General features: G+C 43.2%; 4 protein-coding genes across 9 annotated transcripts; all 4 read left to right on the top strand.

The window, feature by feature from the left end:
- The first annotated feature begins 91 nt into the window (after positions 1 to 91).
- On the top strand, positions 92 to 6,477 carry LOC144004155 (ras-related protein Rap-1b). Of its 3 annotated transcripts, XM_077501148.1 has the most exons (9): positions 92 to 110; positions 371 to 451; positions 2,194 to 2,263; positions 2,373 to 2,441; positions 2,517 to 2,573; positions 2,660 to 2,800; positions 3,813 to 3,956; positions 4,041 to 4,136; positions 4,364 to 6,477. In XM_077501148.1, the coding sequence occupies exons 3-8, from the start codon at positions 2,207 to 2,209 to the stop codon at positions 4,125 to 4,127; spliced, it is 555 nt and encodes a 184-aa protein (XP_077357274.1). In that variant the 5' UTR covers positions 92 to 110; positions 371 to 451; positions 2,194 to 2,206; the 3' UTR covers positions 4,128 to 4,136; positions 4,364 to 6,477. The 3 variants fall into 3 exon arrangements, with proteins under 3 accessions (XP_077357274.1, XP_077357273.1, XP_077357275.1); XM_077501147.1 differs by lacking the exon at positions 92 to 110 and having other exon boundaries at positions 273 to 451; XM_077501149.1 differs by lacking the exons at positions 92 to 110; positions 371 to 451 and adding an exon at positions 626 to 844.
- A 115-nt stretch (positions 6,478 to 6,592) lies between these two features.
- Positions 6,593 to 12,707, top strand: mdm1 (Mdm1 nuclear protein). Of its 3 annotated transcripts, XM_077501144.1 has the most exons (13): positions 6,593 to 6,961; positions 7,411 to 7,504; positions 7,582 to 7,665; positions 7,733 to 7,926; positions 8,461 to 8,652; positions 8,723 to 8,832; positions 8,952 to 9,018; positions 10,776 to 11,020; positions 11,084 to 11,271; positions 11,359 to 11,405; positions 11,476 to 11,647; positions 11,713 to 11,775; positions 12,204 to 12,707. In XM_077501144.1, the coding sequence occupies exons 1-13, from the start codon at positions 6,731 to 6,733 to the stop codon at positions 12,368 to 12,370; spliced, it is 1,854 nt and encodes a 617-aa protein (XP_077357270.1). In that variant the 5' UTR covers positions 6,593 to 6,730; the 3' UTR covers positions 12,371 to 12,707. The 3 variants fall into 3 exon arrangements, with proteins under 3 accessions (XP_077357270.1, XP_077357269.1, XP_077357271.1); XM_077501143.1 differs by having other exon boundaries at positions 11,476 to 11,775; XM_077501145.1 differs by lacking the exon at positions 6,593 to 6,961 and adding an exon at positions 6,991 to 7,272 and having other exon boundaries at positions 11,476 to 11,775.
- A 5-nt stretch (positions 12,708 to 12,712) lies between these two features.
- il22 (interleukin 22) lies at positions 12,713 to 14,823 on the top strand. Its single transcript, XM_077501150.1, has 7 exons — positions 12,713 to 12,814; positions 12,892 to 12,940; positions 13,422 to 13,591; positions 13,709 to 13,771; positions 13,847 to 13,999; positions 14,189 to 14,248; positions 14,599 to 14,823. Exons 5-7 carry the CDS (start codon positions 13,853 to 13,855, stop codon positions 14,689 to 14,691), a joined length of 300 nt encoding a protein of 99 aa, XP_077357276.1. The 5' UTR covers positions 12,713 to 12,814; positions 12,892 to 12,940; positions 13,422 to 13,591; positions 13,709 to 13,771; positions 13,847 to 13,852; the 3' UTR covers positions 14,692 to 14,823.
- A 1,961-nt stretch (positions 14,824 to 16,784) lies between these two features.
- Positions 16,785 to 20,166, top strand: LOC144004268 (uncharacterized). Of its 2 annotated transcripts, none has more exons than XM_077501363.1 (4): positions 16,785 to 17,238; positions 18,340 to 18,411; positions 18,519 to 18,752; positions 19,850 to 20,166. In XM_077501363.1, the coding sequence occupies exons 1-4, from the start codon at positions 17,233 to 17,235 to the stop codon at positions 19,967 to 19,969; spliced, it is 432 nt and encodes a 143-aa protein (XP_077357489.1). In that variant the 5' UTR covers positions 16,785 to 17,232; the 3' UTR covers positions 19,970 to 20,166. The 2 variants fall into 2 exon arrangements, with proteins under 2 accessions (XP_077357489.1, XP_077357487.1); XM_077501361.1 differs by lacking the exon at positions 16,785 to 17,238 and adding an exon at positions 17,453 to 17,621.
- The last annotated feature ends 825 nt before the right edge of the window (positions 20,167 to 20,991 follow it).

Here is a 20,991-nt window from a genome sequence, read left to right as displayed (position 1 = left end):
GTCAGTTTATCAGCAGCAATTCACAAACAGGAAGTGTGTGTGTGTGCGTGAAAGGGAAGTCGCTATTCTTGGTGACTCCTTCCTGTTTGGGTGTGGCTTCACAAAACTAGGTCCGTGTGTGACTCCTGTCTGTAAGCACACATGAGAATATCTGCTGGTTTGTGGTGTTTTTAATGTGTGACATTTATACGTAGATGTACAATATGAGATTACCGTGTTAGCCTCTAAATGCTAACCCGATTCTGTTTAATACAAGTGGTTGAAAAATAGCCCTTATTTAGTAGAGATTGGAGCAAGTTCCGTTAACCATTTATTTTGAAATGTGAAGCCGGACGTCCGTTTGTGTCTTCCTATCGTTGACTTGACGTAGGCTGTGGAGGGAGCGGCTCGTGGTCGAGCGACGTTCACACAGAACAGGAGAGAGAGAAGAGCAGACGACGGCTGGATGACGGTGAGGCTTTCTTTCACACTCTTATTTTTCTCTCTCGTTACTTTGACTTTTTTTTTTTTCGTCTGCGTGTCACCGAAGACACGACGCTTCGCGACCACTTGTGACAGATAGCTGGGCTGGGCTGGGCTCGTGGGGGGGTTGCAGGGGTGGATTAGAGGGGGTGGGGGCAGGCCGAGGCGAGCTGGGGCCGGTTTGCGGAAGCGAGTCGCGAAAGATAGACGGAAAGACAGACAGACGGGAATTCAATTCAGATGGACAGACGGGATATCGCCGTGGTTGTGCTTTTGTTGGCGTGATGGTTGGCCTGTCTGTCCGCTCGGCTCGACACACTCAGCGGGGCCTGTCGGAGAGCTGGCCGGCCAGGAAAGCTCCCGGGGCGGCCACGGAAAAACAGGAAGTTCCGTCTTATTCACGACAACTTGTGTCTGTCTGTTTGTCCGGCTTTTTGTTCGTCTATCTATGCTCTACTTTAGCCCCGTGTTGACCGTCACAAACACACACGCGCGCGTTCTATGAGTATTGACAGACCCCACCTAGTGTGACATGAGGCGTTCAGGCTCCAGCAACTTGGCTGCGTCCATGAACATCATGAGGCATTCAGGGACTGTCGGACCAGTTGCTTCGATTACTCAAATTGTACTTTTTCTCTGTATTAATAGAGTGGCCCAAACTCCTGGAGACTAATTTCTCGTGCGTTTGTAAATATACTTAGTTAATAAAGATGTTTCTAATTCTGATTCAATCAAAAATCAAACAGCTTGACTGCTACACGAACATGATGAGGCGTTCAGGAGCTCTTTTAATAAAGTTTTATTTTCATTTTAGTTACGTATTTGTAAAAGTGAGGTGTTCAGTAGGGGTGGGAATCTTTGACCGTCTCACGATTCGATTCGATTACGGTTTTTGGGGCTACGATTCGATTCAGAATCGATTTTTGATTCTCGATTCAAATGATTTTCGATTCAAAATTATTTGATTGACAAATGATTTGTGCTTCAATTTACAGATGTGCACAATATTGTCATGATCTCCTCCAATCTGCTTTGCAAGACAAAATGACAAATAGAGACATGAAAGTGACTTTTTTTTTTTTTTTTTTTTTTTTTTTTAAGCATTTCTTCATTTTGTATTGTAAGTGCCTTTTTCCACAGAAACAGCATGTGGGCTACAACTGCCTTTTCCCTTTCTTCTTCATTTCTAATTTAAGTAAAATCGATTTTTGGATATTAGTATCGATTCGATTCATAAATGAGAATCTCGATTCTTTTATGAATCAATTTTTTTGGCACACCCCGAGTGTTTAGTGTCCAACAAGCAGCCGCTACATGGATTTGTATTTCAATTGAAGCTACATTAGCATTATTAGCATGTGTCAACGCTGCTGAACACGTCACGTCAACTTGTTGAATTTGCAATTTTTCATTTTCCTCAACACGACACAAAAAAAACAAAAAAACAAATCTATGCAAGCGTCATCGGCTTCCACGTACACGCACCCATCATCACTACGGCAACCCTCACCGAAGCGTCGTTTGTGTGTGAGTATTGTCATGTTGCGTCTTGTTGCAGCAAGCGCAGCACCAGACACGACTGGTATGCACGCTCACAAACGCACGCACAAGTACACACTTTGGCGCACGTTGCACGACGCTATGGCGACAGTCGGATTCTGCGTTCATGACCACCTGTGCGACCATGTGACCTGCTTATTAACGTCATGGCGCGCGCTTGTGTGTGCGTAGAGATTAGGCCAAGATGCGTGAATACAAGCTGGTGGTTTTGGGATCTGGCGGCGTCGGCAAGTCTGCGCTGGTAAGAAACTTTTGATTGTATCGCACGTGCACACTTTTTTTTTTAAAGAAACATCGCGACACTTTGCTGTATTTTTGCCTACTTTGATGTGATTTTATGTCGTGTGTAGACGGTCCAGTTTGTTCAGGGAATCTTTGTGGAGAAGTATGACCCCACGATAGAAGATTCCTACAGGAAGGTAAGACCAGTGAACGCATCACTTACTGCAACACTTTGACTAATATGTATTTATTTATTGTCTGTGTCTGTGCAGCAAGTGGAGGTGGATTGTCAGCAATGTATGTTGGAGATTTTGGACACGGCGGGCACAGTTAAGCTCGTTTTGATGATTTCGCCAATGTTGACGCTTGCCTCGGATACAGGAAGTGACGCATGCGTGTGCGTGTGCGTTTTCAGGAGCAGTTCACGGCCATGCGCGACCTCTACATGAAGAACGGTCAAGGCTTCGCTTTGGTTTACTCCATCACGGCTCAGTCGACCTTTAATGACCTTCAGGACCTCCGAGAGCAAATCCTCCGCGTCAAGGACACGGATGATGTACGTACGCACACACATGCGCTCGATTGAAACGATTTACTCAGCTCAACTTTATTTGTAAAGCGCTTTAAGAACAGGCGTTGTTGTATACAAAGTACATAAACAAATATCAGTTTTGCGGAAAACAATAACAAAGCAAACATTTTAAAGTGCGAATAGTTTTTTTTTTTTTTTAACAAGTAAATACATTTTACATCAGTAAATAAATAAGTAGTAAATAAAGAGATAAATAATTACATATGTAGAATTTAGAACAATTTAACAGATACAATTATACAAAAATACAAATATTTAATAGAACAATTTTGAAGTTTATTTGATGTTCTTGAAAGTGAATTTTGCAAACAATCATCGGCTTACTTATCGGTTATCGACACTTATCGAGGGATGTAACGATATCCAAACATCACGATACGATAATTATCACGATATTGTGGGCTCGTTGGCCATATTTAAAAAAGATCATAATATTGTAAAAACAAGAGAGATCATACTAAAAAAAAAAAAGCACAATATTGTACTTTTGTGCATAAAAGCAATTCATATAAACCACCTACAATCTCCAATAAAAATATTGAGGCAGTTACTTGCTAATGCAAGCACACATTGATCGCTTCACAAGCAAATTCGCTTCCCCTTCATCTGACAATTAGCATCGATTTGAAACATAGAAGGCCAAAACATCCCTCATGAAAATTAAATTGCACTAATAAACTAGCCACTAGAGGGTGCTAGAACTGCACAAATGAAAATCAACCTGACTTTTTTTTAACAGATGTGTTCCTTTTAAATATTGTGAACATGACGACGACGATATTGTGGCTTAATATCACGATATCACGATATTGCCCTTGTTGTGACACCTTCTAAATTATTCATTTATCGGTATCGGTTGAAAATAGTCTTATCGTGCATCATCCCTACTTGAAACCCAACCTGAGGCTTGAAACTTGAAAAGCGAACTTTAGCCGCCCTAATTTGACACGGCGTGCTCGTGCGCGTGCGTGTTGAGGTCCCGATGATCCTGGTGGGCAACAAGTGCGACCTGGAGGTGGAGCGCGTGGTGGCCAAAGAGTCGGGAGTGGGCCTCGCTCGCCAGTGGAACTCGTGCGCCTTCCTCGAAACGTCCGCCAAGAGCAAGATCAACGTCAACGAGGTGAGCGCGTGCGCACGCACGTGCGCTTCATCGCATCCGTCCGTCCGTTGCGCCATCTCACGCGTGTGCTCGTTGCGTGTGCAGATTTTCTATGACCTGGTAAGACAGATCAACAGGAAGAGTCCAGTTCCCGGGAGAACTCGCAAAAAGTCCACTTGTCAGCTCCTCTAATGACTGCAGGTACGTGGGGGCCCTCTCGTCAAAAATGATTCCTGACCCTAACCTCAACCATAACCCAATTGAAACCTAAACTGTCAAACCAAGTTTGACCCTCAAAAAGAGGTCTAAACTTGTGTGGCGCAGAAAAAATGGCCCCACAACTCTGTGAAGTCCCGAAAAATTGGCCCCACCATGTAACAAAAACAAAAAACAAGACCACACTTGACGCATCGTTTCTTGCTTTGCAGCTGTGCTCGCCTGACCAACATCGACCAAGCAACCAATCAGAGGACATCTTCCGACTAGCCCCGCCCACAACTCCATGACCACCTTCAAGTCGGAAGGCTGTCGCCATGACAACCGCGTCTGCCATCCTTCCTTGTCCTCCTCCTCTGTTGCCTTGGAAACCAAACGTCAAAAGACTGTCATGATGATGATGATGATGATGATGATGATGGGCTGCCAGTTTCCCATCATGCTCTCTGCTTCTTGCTTTTTTTTTTTTTTTTTCCGTTTTAATCTTTCAGACCAGAGGCGCAAAGTGATGATGTCACTGCCAACATGGCTGACTGTGTTTGTGTGTGTGTGTGCGTGTGTGTGTGTGGCTCTGGTCGTACAGCGTTTGTGAAATTTTGATTGTTTTGCTCATTATGTGAATTTATTTTTGTTTTTCGGGAGGGGGCGGCGACGTAGCAGCAGCTGCAGCAGATTTCGGCATTAGCTCGCCATTTTAGCGCACGGCTAACGTCAACGTCAGCAGTTCCGTTAGCGGTTAGCGGTGTATTTTTAGCTCCCATTTTTAACGATAAAGTGCCACGGTTGATGAGACATTGATATTAGCATCTGGCAGGTTAGCTCACCTGGTAACATTGGCGCATGTGGCACCGCATATGGTGTTGTTAGCGACGTGCTTTTTAGCTTACCGTTTTTAACAACACATTAAAAAAACATTTTGCCTGCACTTCCATGTTCCATATTAGCAGTTAGCGGGTTAGCTTGTGTGTAGCACTCTTTCATGTTGTTTGCTGCATGTTTTTTCTCCACTTTTTAATGACTTACAGTGCCTATTGACAACATTTTGAAAAAAAAAACAATATTTTGTCGGCATCTCTATCAAGATACAATTAGCAGTTAGCGGGTTAGCTCGTGTTAGCTGTTAGCGTCATGTTTTTTTTTGGTCTGCCTTTTAACGTCGACTAACAGTTTACGTTGTTACAGAAACGGTTATTTTGGCCGCACTTTAATTATTGTGGCCATTAGCACAACTTAGCTCGTGTGTGTTTTTGTGCGGCGAGTTTGAGCCCGAATCTGCTGCTGCTGCTGCTGCCGCCGCTTCCTTTGGCGGACATGTTGCCTTTGGACAGCAGACTCACACTGGTCCACTACTCCGTGTTTGTGCGTGCATGTGAGTCCGGATTGTATTATTAACATGTCATGACATGTTTATGGACAATAAGTATACACAAGACACAGGTGAGAAAGGTTGTGTAGATGATGACGAGGAGAATGAGATGGCGCGATTGTTGTGCTGCTTTTTACTCTCGGCCTTTTTGTGCTTGACGCTTAACCTCAGTGTTGATGGAAGAGGAGATTGTTGAAGCCACTAAAAGCCTTTTAAGTCTTCAAATGTGTGCGTTTGTGTGTGTTTGTATGTGGGGGGGGGGTTGTTTTTTTTGTTTTTTTTGTCCCGTTTGTGTGCGTGTATGTGGAGCTTGTGTGGCTGTTTGAGTGTAGAATGTGTGTTATGTCTTTGAGGTTGTGTGTCATCCGTCTGTGTCGATATGATTGGTGGTTGCGTGTTTGTGCATTTGTGTGTGAGGTTTTTTAGGGAGGTCGTGTGTTTGTTTGCTTGCTTTTGAACGTGTGTTGATTGTGTGTTTGCGTGGAGTAGTTTTGTGTGTTTGTGACTGAACGCGTGTTTGGTGTTTGTTGGTCATGTAGCATGCTAGCATTTGTCCGTTTGAACCTCCAGGTGGCGCCGTATCAGCATGCTCGCAATAGCCGTCGTGTGGCCACAAGAGGGCGCCACCAGGGCTTGTCAAACATAACAAACGGGACTTGAGGGACAAAGTAGCCCCGCCCCCTTAGTCCAGGATAACATAATGCAGTCGGCATGCAACGATAAACTAGGCTAAAGAAAACTTTGATGCACTTTTGTTTATTTTGTTTCATACATGCATGTTGATGATGTTGACCAATGGAGCCCACAAAAGTGCTTTTGGTTCTGTTCTGCTTCTGTTTGTGTTGCTTGTACGCATGCGTGTGTGTTGGTAAGTTGGGGTGGGGGTTGTTGAAGCCAAATGTAAAGTCAAAACTTCAAAAGCCTTAAATGAATAAAAGTGGTGCCATTTTCTAACAGCAAGCTGACGTGGCTCTCCCATAATATACAAAAATATATACATAAGAACACATTACATAGGCCTACGAGGTTTAATAAAAGTACAGGTGTAGTACAAATCGAGTACCAGATTCATAGTTGTAATAAAACAAATGTACAACACAATGTAGTACACATTAATACGGTGCACTACACAAATAGAGTACACATAGTTGAACATTTTGTAGTTTTTCTTCAAAGCGGATCAAAAACTCGTCTCTTCCTGGAGTCTGTACGCATGCGCGGTTCTGTCTACTGCCATGGCAACGGTGGCGGCCGCGTCTCTGTTTCGGAAGGTGAACGCGAGGCCTCTGCCAACTGTTGTTGTCCTTTTCATTCTTGTTCGCGTTCTTGTTGTTTCGTTTCGCTCCTAACACGTCAAACCACACAACTTGTGGTTTCCAAGGTGACGGACGAGGACGCCAAGCCGACACGTTCTCTTGTCGCCGGAAACGTCATGACGGTCACGGTAAGATAAAGGTTAGCTTAGCTGTTACTTAACATGGTGGCCAGCTAATTAGCTTGCTGTTAAGAAGAGTGCTAATCAAAATCTTGGCTTTTTTTTTTTTTTTTAAATTGATACTAGAGATATTTGGTAGCTACTTACATGTTAACACACTCGGTGAGGTGACGTCACAAGTCGCGCTACATTTGAAATTGACTGGCCATTGTCTGTTGATGATGAGAATGACTGAGAGCCTAGAATTTCACTGGCAAGCAGTTCATTTGTCTGCTATTTACGTCCCTCCCACAGTTTATTTGATGTTCTTAAATATATTTGTAAGTGATTTTCTCAGCCCCATTTTGTATTGGTCAAGCCTCCCTTTGAAGACCAGGAGAGAAAAATCCGGGATGAATGTGCCCCTGGTGACCAATCTATTTTTCACCCGTATTTCTAATGTTAATGTGGTTTGTCAGAGTGAATACGAGAGAAGTTATGGACGTTCCCGGAGCGTTTCTCCTCAGCGGAGCATCTCATTGGCCGGATGCCGCTCACAGTCACAGCACAAAGGTTCGCGCAATTGGACAAAAGCAGCATTTGATGCATGTTTGATGACTTTTGCCCTCTTTTCATTGTTGTCCGATCAGCTCGGAGCAGAAAAGACAAACGTGGTCATGAGAGGAGATCCAGCCCGCCTCACCCACGGGCTCACAGTGTGGCGCCCCCTGCCGGTACAAATGCTCACCACACGTTCACATAGGCGAGTTGATACTAACGATGCTAAATGTCTTTCCTCAGCTCGGAAAAAGGACAAGAACCAGAACCACAAACCTACAACAGGTCTTCCTGGCTCAGATCCTCCGGCAGGGCCAAGACCCAAAGAACCGGAACCGAGATCAGTATCGGGACGGGAACATTTTCGTACCAAGAAAGAAGAGGAGTTATCAAGGAATGCCACAGTTGCTCGTTCTCCTCTTCTGACAGCACGACAGGTGAGCTGCAGGACACCAGGTGAACACTCGCTAGCACTACACGCATGTTCACATGATCGTCTGTCCCAGGTTAAAAAAATCATACTGAATTATTTAATGATCAAAATAGACATTTTCACATGTAAGATGAGTCTGTTTATTGTATTAAATTATTGGCTTGTTATAATCAATTTAAATGAAGTTTTAAACTGTAAATAATAAAATAAAAATCACCCAATTATGTTATTATTAAAAACGTATTTATTTAAATTTCAACAATTTTAGTTTGTTTCATATGTTAATTAATTACTTATTTTGTTAAATGAAACATGATTAATATAATTTAAAAATGATCATTCAAATAAAAATGTTATTTGTTGATATATTTAATTATATGTAATCAAATTTAAAGCTTGAATTAAATATCGATTTACGTGCTAATGTAATTTATTTCAAGATAAAATAAATATATATTTTTATCAAATGTGTACGTAACTTGTTATTGCTTTTCTCATTTAAAAATGAATTTTTAAACTTGTATTTGTTGTGTCCTAGATTCGGCACCCGTGCGGGCGAGTGACTTCACCCTTTCAAATGATGCCTGTTGCCACAGAAACGAAACCACACCTTGTTGCCATGGAAACCGAGTACCGCCGCAGCTTCCAGGGCCTGTCTCCGCCTCGTGAGCCCCGCCTGCGGAAAAATCTGGAACGCCGGCCGAGAGTTCCGTTCTTCCACACGCGCAGCGTACGCACACGCAATATGCCCCTTTTGGTCACATGGTTGATGATGATGTCATTGCTTTCGTTTTGATCAGAGGAGTCAGAAGATGAGGGAGGAGTCTGAGAATATGCCCCACCCACAACACGCTGGCTCCACCAATGAGTGGGAAGGCGCCGCCCAGCCTCAGGTTCAGCGACGACACAGGTGTGTGTGTGTGTGAATTCGAATGTGTGTGTTTGTGTACAAATTTGTATGCTCGTGTCGTTTGTATGTGTTACACGTGTGTGATGTTTTGCTCATATACGTGCATCCATTTGTGACAGGAATCTGACGGAATATGAAGCCAGCTTTCCTTCTCCCGTATGTGGAGGTGCGAGCGGAACCCCTCAGGTGAGTTGGGGTCACATGACTCCAAATCTAACTCGCTTAGCTAAGAAGCTTTCGCCTTACTTGCTAAAGCCAAACGTTGTGACTTGATGAGTCAGCACAAGAACATGAGAAGTGTCGTCGGAGGAAACCAACAAAACCACAACAGTTCATTTCGGGGAAGCGACGCACACGTACAAAATCGACACAATGCACACACACACACATATGCATGCAACTCGACTTCATTTTATTTCTAAAGTACTTTAACAGTCAAGCTGTCAAAAAACTTTGTCCGTTCACAACTGAAACACACGTTGACAGGGGGAGAGATTTGTCTCCAAATTATTCACACAAGTACGTGATGGATCCTCGTGGGTAGAAAAAAGAAAAACAAATATTGACATATTCATGCATTCTAATTCTGCACTTGCTTCCCTTTTAATATGATTGCCTCAGAAATGGACGAACTTAACAGCAATTTCAACGTTACCAGATGGAAATCCAATCTTGATTAAAAACGTGTTTCAAATCTCGTCATAATCAGCACATCAGGATGCAGAAATTAACCCGAAACTTTCCGCACCTGCTGAAAGGCTGTTGGAAAATCTTTCCAAGCGCAATGAAGGACATCGTCTGAGATTTTAACCCTTTACAAATCTGAAGCTTATGATTCATCTGCCGAGGTTTGCTTCTTTTAATTGTTGCCACGTGTGCTTTTTTTTTTTTTTTTTAGTGAGGTCAAATTACCACAACGGGGAATTTCATGTCACAAAATGATTTGCCATTTGGTGTGTCCTGTGAACTTGATTGATACGAAGATCATATTTAAAATGCGAGGGGGACGTCCCTCTTAGCCAATGGGATGCCAAGAAGATGTCAGCAAGCCAATGGCAGAGCAGCTGTAAGCATGTTGCATTCAGGAGACTCTGGGAACTGCGAGTAGCAGCCCGGACTGTATATTTACCTTTTGTATCCTCAAACGCCTTTTGTATCAAAATATTTTCCTGTTGAGGAGTTTCGTAACTTGAAATTTCGTACAAAAGGACGTTCGTAAGTAGAGGTACCACTGTATTAAATAAAAAAATTAAAAAAAAAACAATAAAATGACAATAAAAATATTTCAACAAAATGAAATTACAGTATCTTCTGTATAAATATATCCATAAATTAAAATTAATTAATTAATTAAATAAACATTTTAAAAATTAAAATAATGTGGGACAATATCATTGGACCTCGATTTAAAATAAAAAAAAAACAAAAGAAAACAGTGGCAGCTGATTTTGAGCATTTGAGCACATCTTTCAAGGCAAAAGAATATTGTTTTCCTTTACTACATACACAATGTGGCTACTAAATGAAAGGTCGCCTTCCATTCATCGTCATTTTGCTAATAGTTCTGAAACGTCTGACAGTCACAGAACATTTTGCAGCTGTCGAACAGTCAACCAAGACAGCATTTAAGCAAGGCAAGTTGTGACTGGATGAATATTCCAATTGTCAGGTGGACCCGATTTTTAAAAACTCGTCCTCTGCGAAAGCCACCTCAACAGGAAGTGACATATGCTGACTTCCTGTTTCTGTGCAGCTTGCAAGTCAGCATCAGGGTCATGGAAGTCAAGCTTGGTTTTTACCAGAACTCTTTCTGAGCCTTCAAAGCGCTGACTCACTTCTCAGAACCGCGTCTTCATTTGGGTCACATCCGTCACACACTGGCGGGGACGCACACGCGGGTCGTGTGTATACCTTTGACAGGTGTGAATGTGTGACATGTGCAGGTGGCGCTGTTGAGGCAGAAGGCCTCGTGGTACCGCCGGCGGGCGTGGGGGACCAACTTCTCCAGGCGGCACCTGAGCCAGCTCGCGTCGCAGCACAACTTCCTGTGGGAGCCCAGCAGCGACGACAGCAGCCCCGCCCCCAGCCCCAGCCCCAGCCCCAGCCCCGCCCCCAGCCCCAGCCCCGCCCCGGACCCCCGCGCTCCCACCTCAGACCCGCCCTTCGTGGAGGCTCTGGACCTCGCCAGGTGAGCCCGTGACCTCGCGCTCCGCGCGACCTCGTCATCCCGCTTTATGTCGCCTCTCCGCAGCTGCTCCACTTCCTCCTCTGCACCGGCCAGTCCCGCCCACAGCAGCGGGTCACTGGCTCCGCCCACACCTCGCAAGACGGCCTGGGTGGCAAAAGAGGATGAGGAGGAGGATGAACGCTCGCCCACTCCCGAGATGGACGGTCGAGCGCTTCACAGGACGCATCTCCACGTCACCACACCTGCTTGTGGTGCGCCCAAATACAAACACACCTGTCACAGGTGCACCCAACCAAAGCACAATTGTTTGCGTTCCCTGACGCGTGCCTTTCCACCAGGGGGCGCCATCCTGGTGGGCAAGTCCAATTCAGAAGGAGCTTTTCAGGTCATCGATGCGATCAATTAAAACTGATCGATTGACAAAATTGACTGATTAATTGACAATGCGTGTGCAGAGGCGTGATGCAGGTGCGTCCGCAGCGACAGCGCCACCTTGTAGCTCCGCCCCCGTCCACCGGCCCGCCTCAGTTGCGCGCTATCAACCAATCGTGTCCAAGCTGAGCTCGCCCCCGCACGCAATTCACGTCATCCGAGGACGGATGAGGAACTCGGAATTCCAACACAACGGTGAGTCCACTCAGTCGATCGATCGATCAACGGATCAATGTCACGACGATGGCGCATGTGGACAGGTGAGCTGGGTCTCAGGTTCCGCTCGCATCCAAGTTCCAGCAGCTGCTTCTGTCCTGATGAAGGTGACTCATCTTCCTCCTCTTCTTCTTCTTCTTTCCTTGACAGATTTTCAAATAATTTAATGCAGTTTTAAAGAAAATATATTGTGTTTTTTGTTTTTTTTAATTACCCATGATTATTTGGGGAAATTTGATGAATTCATGATACGAGAACCATAAAGTGGCAATTAACTCACCTTATTGTGTCACAACAACAGAACTCTGCCGCGTTAGCTTAATGCTAACACATAATGGCTAATCCCATTAACAGGCTTACAAAATTAGCACTGGTTGCGCATTGTCCATTTAATTGCGACAAAAACTGTTTATATTCCTTGCAATCTATTTTTGAATGGCACTATCCAGGCCCAATCTCTAAAAATTGACAATGTGGTGATTAAGGAACGTGTGAAAGATTTTTTTTTCTTTGTCACTAACTGGTTTTTGCCTAGATGAGCGTCTGTCGGCCATGTCGAGCCACTCGCAGGCGTCGTGCTCGGCAGCCGCCGCCGTGCTGGATCGAGCACGGCGGAGGCGACGGGAATTCTGGGGCAAGAAAATGAGCCGTCGCCACGGAAACCAACCTCAGATGCACTTTGACCTGGACTCATTCAATTAACTTCTCATTCGTATTCTTTTGGAATCTTTTTATTTCACTCTCAAAATCTTTTTTTTTTTTTTTACTTCTTAGCCTTTGTCTCATTTTTTTTTAACTTTAATTCTTATAATATTACACACATTGCTTTTATTGTTACTTTTTATTTTGTAATTATGTACAATGTGAGTCTTATTTAAACTATTTTTAATTTACACTAATTTGCATTCATTAATTGTATTTTAATTTGTATTCTTTCATTCCTATTTTTCTTTTATTTCGGCTTGAATTCCAATTATTTACTCTTGAATGAATAATTTTTAGGTTTTTATTTTTTTAAATTACACTAATTCTCACTTCATTCTTTGTACGTTTCTTTAATTCTCCTGATTTAATTCTTATTATTTTCACTTTACGTCCTATTGTTTCCTTTTTTACTAATTGTTTTTGGGAGACGAATGCGAGCAGGTGAGTAAAAAAAAGTCCGCTGGATGACATCACTTCCTGTTTGCCCTCATAATCAAATATTGCCTTTTTCTCGCCAGCTTGTGACATCACTTCCTGTCGTGTGACGAAACAAAAGACCCGCGGGAGGTAATGCTGATTGATTTCTTTAGGATTTGTTTGCATTTGGTGACGTCACGTTTTATATCATCCCGTATGTGATTAAGGGCGTCATTAATTGGCGGCGACGTGCGTCAAACATGCGAGGCAAACATTTGCGTGACTTGGGCCGCACGTAAACGCGCACTCGCAATACAAACGAGGAATTGATGTCACTAATCCAGATTAATAACAAACATGATTTGTTGTCACACGTTTTTGACTGACACTTCATTTCCTCCAGGTAACAGTAAACGCATGGACCTGCGTGTGCGTGTGCGCGTGCGCGTGCGCGTGCGTGCGTGCGCGTGTTGGGGTTTTTTGCTTGTCCTATTTTCTTGTGGGGGGGCGGAGGCTTTGCGTGTATAAAATGGGACGCGTGCGCTCGGGTCACATCATCAGCGCGTTCGCCCCTCACCTCGTCAACTCTTCCGTTTTTTTGTTTTTTTTTCTTCCATCGTTATCATGAAAGCCGTCGGCACCGCCGCGCCCGTCGCCCTCCGCCATCTTGGCGCCGGCCTGCTTGCGCTTATCCTGATTGGCTGCGTCCGCCTGGGGGAGGCGGGGCCCGTCCATCTGCCGCACAGCAACGTTTTAAGGAATCGAGAGACCTTCCTGGCCGCAAAGGAAGTTTCGCTGCACGTAAGTCGCCTGACATGTTGTTATTGTCGCGAGCAGGTTATTAATTGCAAAATGTCAGCATGGTTATTTACTATGAATGTGACGACATGAAAATGTACGATAATGTGTTCTTTTCAGGCTCAGAAGTCTGAGACAGAAGACGAGTCCAACATCAGACTGAACGTCGACGCCCATGAGAACGTAAGCGACCAAATTCAAAGGCCCGTCTTTAGCTTACCTGAGTTGACCTAAGTTGACCTTTCGCTTCCCTGAAAGGACCACATGACAGTCTGCTGCCTGCACGCCAACATCCTGGACTTCTACCTGAACAACGTCTTCAATCACGTTGACAACCAGCAGCTTCCCAGAATGCACCAGCTGCACAACGATCTCAGCAGAGCCAGCGGCGACCTCCAGAGGGGCGGATGTGTAAGTGGCAGCCGGCAAGCCGTCGCTCCGTCCGCTTGGGGGGTCTCAGTCCAACACGCTGAAGCGCTAAGTTGGTCATTTTCAAACGGGGAATATTGTCGGATGATTCTTGGAATGATTTGTCAAAATATCAGCAAACATTTGTAGCGTGGTGGCAAATTGTGTTTTTGACCTTTTGTGTCCCGACAGAATGTGATGCACTACCGAGACCACCAGCACGCCGTGCAGTTCCGCAACAAGCTGGCCACGGTAATCTTGGCGCCACAAAAAAAAATCACAATTTTTTTTTCAAAATTTATTTTTCAAAATTTTTCCATAATTTTTTTCCCATTTTTTTTTTAAACAAAAAATCCCCCCCCAAATTAAAAAAACCAAAAACAAAATGAAAATGAAAATCAAACCATTTGGTCATTCTTGACAAGTTCGGCAGGATTGTGATTTCGCAGTAGAGCTGATTTACATAGTCACGCCCCCTCACCTGCCAAAGACGTGGCAGCTGGGCTACAACATGCCATTTTTATTATTATTATTATTATTATTATTTAAAAAAATCTGTTGCTAATTAGTAAATACAACTTTTGATTTGGGTCTTTTTGTAGATGGACAGTGGGCGTGGCCTGAACAAGGCGCTGAGCGAGGTTGACATTCTCTTCACGTATCTGCATGAAACCTGCGGGAGCGCCACCCACTGACGCGCACGAGCAACAACAACAACAACAACAACTTTATTTATTGGCTTATTTAATCTTATTGACTTATTTATTTGGCTGTTAGCATGTTTGTTACAGTATTGAGACTAAAATAAACTTTGCTTCTTTCAACAACGACAACAAAAAAAGACCAATGTCTTGTTTTGGCCAGTTGAGCAGGTTTGCTAGTGGCAGGGGACTTTCTTAAAGGGTCGTTCAACCTTTTTGTATTGACTCGTGAGTGTCTTGTGTGTTTTGTGCACTTATTGTAGTGTGTGTGCGTGCGTGTGAACGAAGATTTTTCCTGTTTGTGTCAGATCACATGACCAGGCATGATGTCACACAGGTGAACACCCACAGTCATTTGCTCCATGATGTCGTCACTGCTGTGTTATCACGAGCTAACGGCATCTTCATCTTCCTCAGTTGATTCATGTCAAAATATGTGACGTTTTAATCCCAGCGAGCAACATCGCCCTCTACTGGCCATCAGCTGCAATGACACAAGCAAACTGTCATATCAGCACAGATTGTTTTTGCTATTCTTGTAAAGAAAGGTCATTTATGGTGAAAGGTTGAAGTCGAGGTAATAAATGTGGCTTTTAACGAGACCTCCAAAATGTCTTGAAAAACTTGGAGCGAGGTGTCAAATGAGGGAGCCGCCCTCTTGATTTTGCGACTGCCTCGTGTATCATCTTTAGCGCCATCTAGCGGTGAACTAATCATTCATTTTAAAACCCACATGAAATGTTTCGCCGACATTTTCCTGCTCACGAATTTCGCTCGTCCTGGTTGTGCTTGAATCTCGTGTTGGACCCAAAATGGGTTCGACCGCCCGTTCACTTTTACAGCCCACGAAGATTCGGGCAAACGCCGCTTGTCACTTCTTTTTTTTTTTTTTTTTTTTTTTTTTTTTTAAGACCCACCACAAACCGCTGCTGCGCTGTTTGAAAGACAGCAGCAACATCACGTTGATGTTCCCGACATTTGGACTCCTACGCTCGCTCACTGCAATCAAACCGAACAGAGTTAAAAAGAAACATTTAAATGAAGTATTTTAAATGAAATAATTGAATTTAAGTGAAACTTTTGGGATTGAAATTCATTCCCATTCAACTGTGATTTCCCCCCCCCCCCTAAATAGTAGAAAAGAAGAGTTAAAGATAAAATCCCTGGAACGTAAATCATGAAAAAAAAAGAAGCTTTTGTCTCGTGTTATGAGACTGACTAGAGCTGATCGGGTTTTGTTTTGTTTTTTGTTTTTTTAAATGGACGCCTATTGCTGCTGCAACAAAAAAAAATAAAAGAAATAAATCATTGGATCGAAGTAGCCTAATGTAGCTGGTCATTTTGATTTCAAGGGGAAGTCACCCAAAAAAAAAAAAAGCAGCAAAAGGCACCCGTTTTGATCCATCTCAGTGGGCAGACATTTTGCCACTTGATTTAAGATGACATCACTGATGCTCAGGTAACAGCCAATCACAGCTCAACTTCAGAAAACAGGTGAGCTGTGATTGGTCGTTACCTAAAAGCTGAGCGACGACGACGTCATCGTCAGTTGACAGCAAGTGGCAAAATGGCCGCGCCCCCCTGGGATGGATAAAAACGGCTGGATTATGTTTCAGAACATCCATCCATCTTCTTGACCGCTTATTCCTCACAAGGGGTGCTGGAGCCTATCTCAGCTGGCTTTTGGGCAGTAGGCGGGGCTAACACCCTGGACTGGTTGCCAGCCAATCGCAGTGTTCCATAACTCATATTCCACAAATGTAATTTCAGAATGTCATGTTTTAGACGAGTGAGGTCACAAAAGATTATTGTCAAGAAATGTTTCAGGTTGACTTCCCCTTTAAAAGACACAAAAAAACAACAACTCTTAAGTGTCAAACTGGTAACATTAAAACGTGACATTGATTTATTGATTGATTAATTTTCCTGGGGGAGGTCTTAAAGAGCAGTCTGGGTCATTAAACTTCAGCAAAGACAACTCACAAAGTACATCCGTCAGTCACATGTGCTTTATATAACAATTTATTGATATTGGTGGTGGGGGGGGTGATAAGAGTTTGAAAAGAGGTGGAAAAAGTAGAAGTGATTCATAAGACTTTTTCGGACTTTCCGTGGAAACAAAGTTGGCGTCGCAGCCGCTGAAAGTAGCTCAGCTGTGCGCCCTGTGGCTAAATGGCTAAACTTTAGCCTTTAGCGGCTAAAGTTTAGCCATTTAGCAGCACACGCACACAGCTAGGATGGACAACTCGCTAATGAGTCGCGTAGCATAACTTTTTTTGTAACGAATACTCACACACTCAAGCACGCTTACAATCGTGTTTGATGTGCACAACCGCATGCGTACAAACGCGCCGCTAATTAGCATCTTAGCACGAGTTGACCTGCACTTGCATCACATGCACATGTGCATCAGGTTTTGGGTCTTGACAAATCTTTTGGAACCACACACACTCATCTAGGAAGCCCAAACACGTCATCCTGGACCACCTGAGGCTTCTGCGAAAACCACGTTGACCCGGGAGTGTCCTCCCCAAAATGATGGTGAGTGGAAATGCCATCAAGGAAGGCCCGACGTGCGCGTGTATGTGTGTGTTTGCGAGCGTGTGTGTGCGCGCGTGCGCGTTTCTGAGCAGAAGCATAATTCAGAGGAAGATTCTGGTGTTTGCTACCGAGTGGCCACAGACCACAATGAAGCAAAAGACGCGTATAAAAGATGCGCGCGGCGCTCAGCAAATTGACCTGAAAAGTCGTCGCCGTCTCGTCTCATTCGTCTCGTCTCGTCTCGTCTCGTCATGTCGTCGTCGTCGTGGTCGTGGTGTCGTCTGGCTCTGCTGGTCCTGCTGGGTGCGCTGGTGGTGCGGGCCAATCCGGTGGAGCCGCATCCTGAACTCAGGAAAGTCTTGGAGGACATCTCCAAAGATGTGGTGAGCCAGCTGATGGCGTCCCTCAGGGATCCTGCTTAGAGCCACCTCACTTCGTTCGACTTTTGCTTCCCTCATTTGTTTGTATTTTTCAGCATGCTTTCATGTTGTGTGTTTAGCAGGCAACTTTTTTTAATTTTTTTTTTTTATGTTTTCGCTAGGGACGTCCCAATCACGTGATCGGATACCGATTCCCGATCACGTCATTTTCAGCTGATCGGTATTAGGAGAAAATTTCATTTTTGGCAATTTTGTTTTTGTTATTAGTATTTTCGGGGCTACAAAACAACAAAATCATCCAACGGTAAACATTTTGCCAAACAAAACATTTTGTTTATTTTCATTCATTATTTTGTGCACTTCTGATGGAACCCCCAAAAATTACTGGGTTGGTTTTGTTGAAAAAAATAAATAAATAAATAAATACATTTGGAAGCACTTTTTTTTCCCCCCTCCTTAATTCTTTGTCGAGGAATCGGACCGGGACTCGGTATTGGCAGGTGACTCGGACTCTAGTGCAAAAAAATGTGTTTTCGCATTTTGTTTATCAGCAAGTGAAGATCATAATAGTGGTCTGGGGCTGCTTTGTCTCTCCAGGACCTGGACGACTTTCACTAATTAATAGAATAAAAAAATCAGGAATATTTTTTTGTCACGGCACTCTTGCGTGCGTTTCAGCACGAATGTTAACATCCATCATTTTTGTTGTTGTGCGTTTCAGGATCTGAAGAGCGTAAACATCAGCACGCATCCTCCGTTCGACGATGTCATCAAGAGCATCGAAGCGTGTCAGGTGAGAATCAAAACGCAACCGCGGCGGCCGGTCCCATCGGAACCGAACCCAACCCGAGGCCGTCGGGCGGCAGCGCTGACGCCTTTTGCTCCGCCTCCTCCCCGCAGAACGGAGAGGCGGTCGCCCTGACCAAGTCGGCGCTGGACGTGTACATGCGCGTCTTGGACAGCATCCTGAGCAACGCCGCCTTGCTGGCGGACGTGCCCGACGACGGAAGACGCGAGCGGCTGCGGCGCAACGTCGGCCAGCTGACCAAAAAGTTGCGCCACCTGAGCGCCGTCCTGGCGCGCCCGCGCTGCACCGACGCCGCCAAAGTCCTCCAGAAGCTGACGCAACTCAAGGTGAGCGCCAGATGCAAAAAAGAATCAGAATTCAAAAGGTTGCTTCAAACTTTTAAATGATTGCAAATGTATTTATGAACAATAATGCAGGAATATGAAAAAATATATGTATACACATTTTAGTACGTGATAAAAGAATGAACATATTTGGCGCTCACACAACTCAAGATGGACGCCAGTCAGCTCCTATTTTGAATTAAAAAAATCAAAAGGTTGCTTAAAATTTTTTAAATAATGATTACAAATATATGTATGAACAATAATGTAGGAATATTGTGAGAAATAAGCGGTTCAGAAAATGGATGGATGGATGAAAAAAAATTATACGTAGGCTACCATATGTATACACACATTTTGGTACTTAAAAATTAAAAAATAAATGAAAAATTAAATGAAAATTTGGCAAATTAATAATCAAAAATATTACAAAATAAGAACGACAAAAATAAAAAGCTTTCAAAAATAAAATTACATGCTAAAAAAAGAAATAATATAATACATATCTTAATATCCTTTTAGAAAAATAAATTAAGACAAAAAAAAAATACAAAATTGAAGACGCAGTAGCCATAGTGCTTACCAATAGAAAAAAAAAAATTCTCTGATTGGTCAATTTGTACCTCAATTCAAATTTGTCCTCTGTAGTGGACCTTTTTTAAAGCTGAATATCTCCCACCCAGTGCATATGATTAAATTAACGTCCATTTGTGCTCTCGAGGACATTCAGAACTTTCAAATGCTACCAAATGTGTCGGGGTGGGTGTGGCTTTGTACCTTTGATTGCATCATCAAAGAAAATGGCTTCCCTCAGTGCCAGCACTTTTTAGGGAAGAGGAAAAATAAGTGTAACACTTTTTATTGAACAAGTTTAGGCTTTAAATGTTGTTAGCATGTTTTCTATAAGACTCTTAAGAACACATTAAAGTATTGTTTGAATTATTTTAACTGTATTTGAGCCTAGCATTTAAGTTTAAAAAAAAAATGTCCTCTGTAGTGGACACATCATAGCTTAAATAAAAACTTTTTTTTCTTTTTTTTTTTTCTTCAAAAAATTCTTTTCCAGTGTTCCAGTTACTGATATGTGTTTGTGTGTGCAGGTGCAAGTGGATGACGTGATGTTCCAGAAGAGGGCGCTTTCTCAGTTCCTGGAAGTGTACAACATGGCAACTGTGATTGGCTCTCGTGCTTTGGCCCCACCCACCGAGGTCTCACCGTGAACCATTTTCCGCCTTTTCTTCTTCTTCTTCTTCTTCTTCTTCTAATTTATTCCTTTATTTAATTCCCTCCTGTACGTTAATTTATTCTCGTTAGCGGAAGCAACACAAACATTGTTGATCGGTTCTTTCATTATCATTTTATTTATTTTTTTTTTATGTGGAGCTTCATTTGAATAAAAGCACACGTCCAAAATTCATGTTTGCGCCTTCACGTTTCTTCGAAAGCGGCGATGTCACTCATTTCCACATTTCTCCTTTTCTGCCAGTTTCTATATGACAACCGATGACTCACTGGTGATGTCATGTGCACTTTAACCTGTGAGAAATTTCCCCTGCGCTGCCAAGGGACTTTTTCCATTCTTCCTACTGCTGCATGATGCATGTTCTCCTTTATTTGAAATGATGTTTAAGGTTGAAATCTACAGAAGTGTATTGCATTCACTTGAATCCGTAGTAATCAGCTTGGGAACCTTTAAAAAAATAAAAATAAAAAAAATAAAATAAAAAATATTGCCATCGGTGCATAAGACAAATTCTGATGATCATTACATTTAGTTTCAAAAATCAAAACACATAAAAAAACAACAACAACAACAAAACGACTTAATGACTGAAGCAGATGCTATGCTAAGCTAAAGTTGCTAATTTGGCTTTCCGTCATCACATTTTACACACCATATGGTACTTAGAGTGCTAACACGCTAAGTACCAGCTGCGTAAGCTCCTGCTAACATGCTAAACTCAGGTCACGTTCCCATGTTCAAATGGGAATTTCCTTACTAACTGGCTGTTAGCTTAGCAATTCGCTCAGCATTTTTTAATGCTAACACGCTAAGTACCAGCTGCGTAAGCTCATGCTAACATGTCACGTTAGAAAAACTCATGTCACGTTCCCACGTTGAGCCAATTGCTAAGCTAACAGCCAGTTAGTAAGGAAACTCCCATTTGAACGTGGGAACGTGACATGAGTTTAGCATGTTAGCATTAGCTTACTCAGCTAATTGCTACACAAACATCTAAAA

The sequence above is a fragment of the Festucalex cinctus genome, chromosome 16 (assembly GCF_051991245.1).
Source record: "Festucalex cinctus isolate MCC-2025b chromosome 16, RoL_Fcin_1.0, whole genome shotgun sequence".
Classification (NCBI taxonomy): Eukaryota; Metazoa; Chordata; class Actinopteri; order Syngnathiformes; family Syngnathidae; genus Festucalex; species Festucalex cinctus.
Note: the sequence above shows the minus strand (reverse complement) of the source record. Positions and strands in the feature narration are given on the sequence as shown.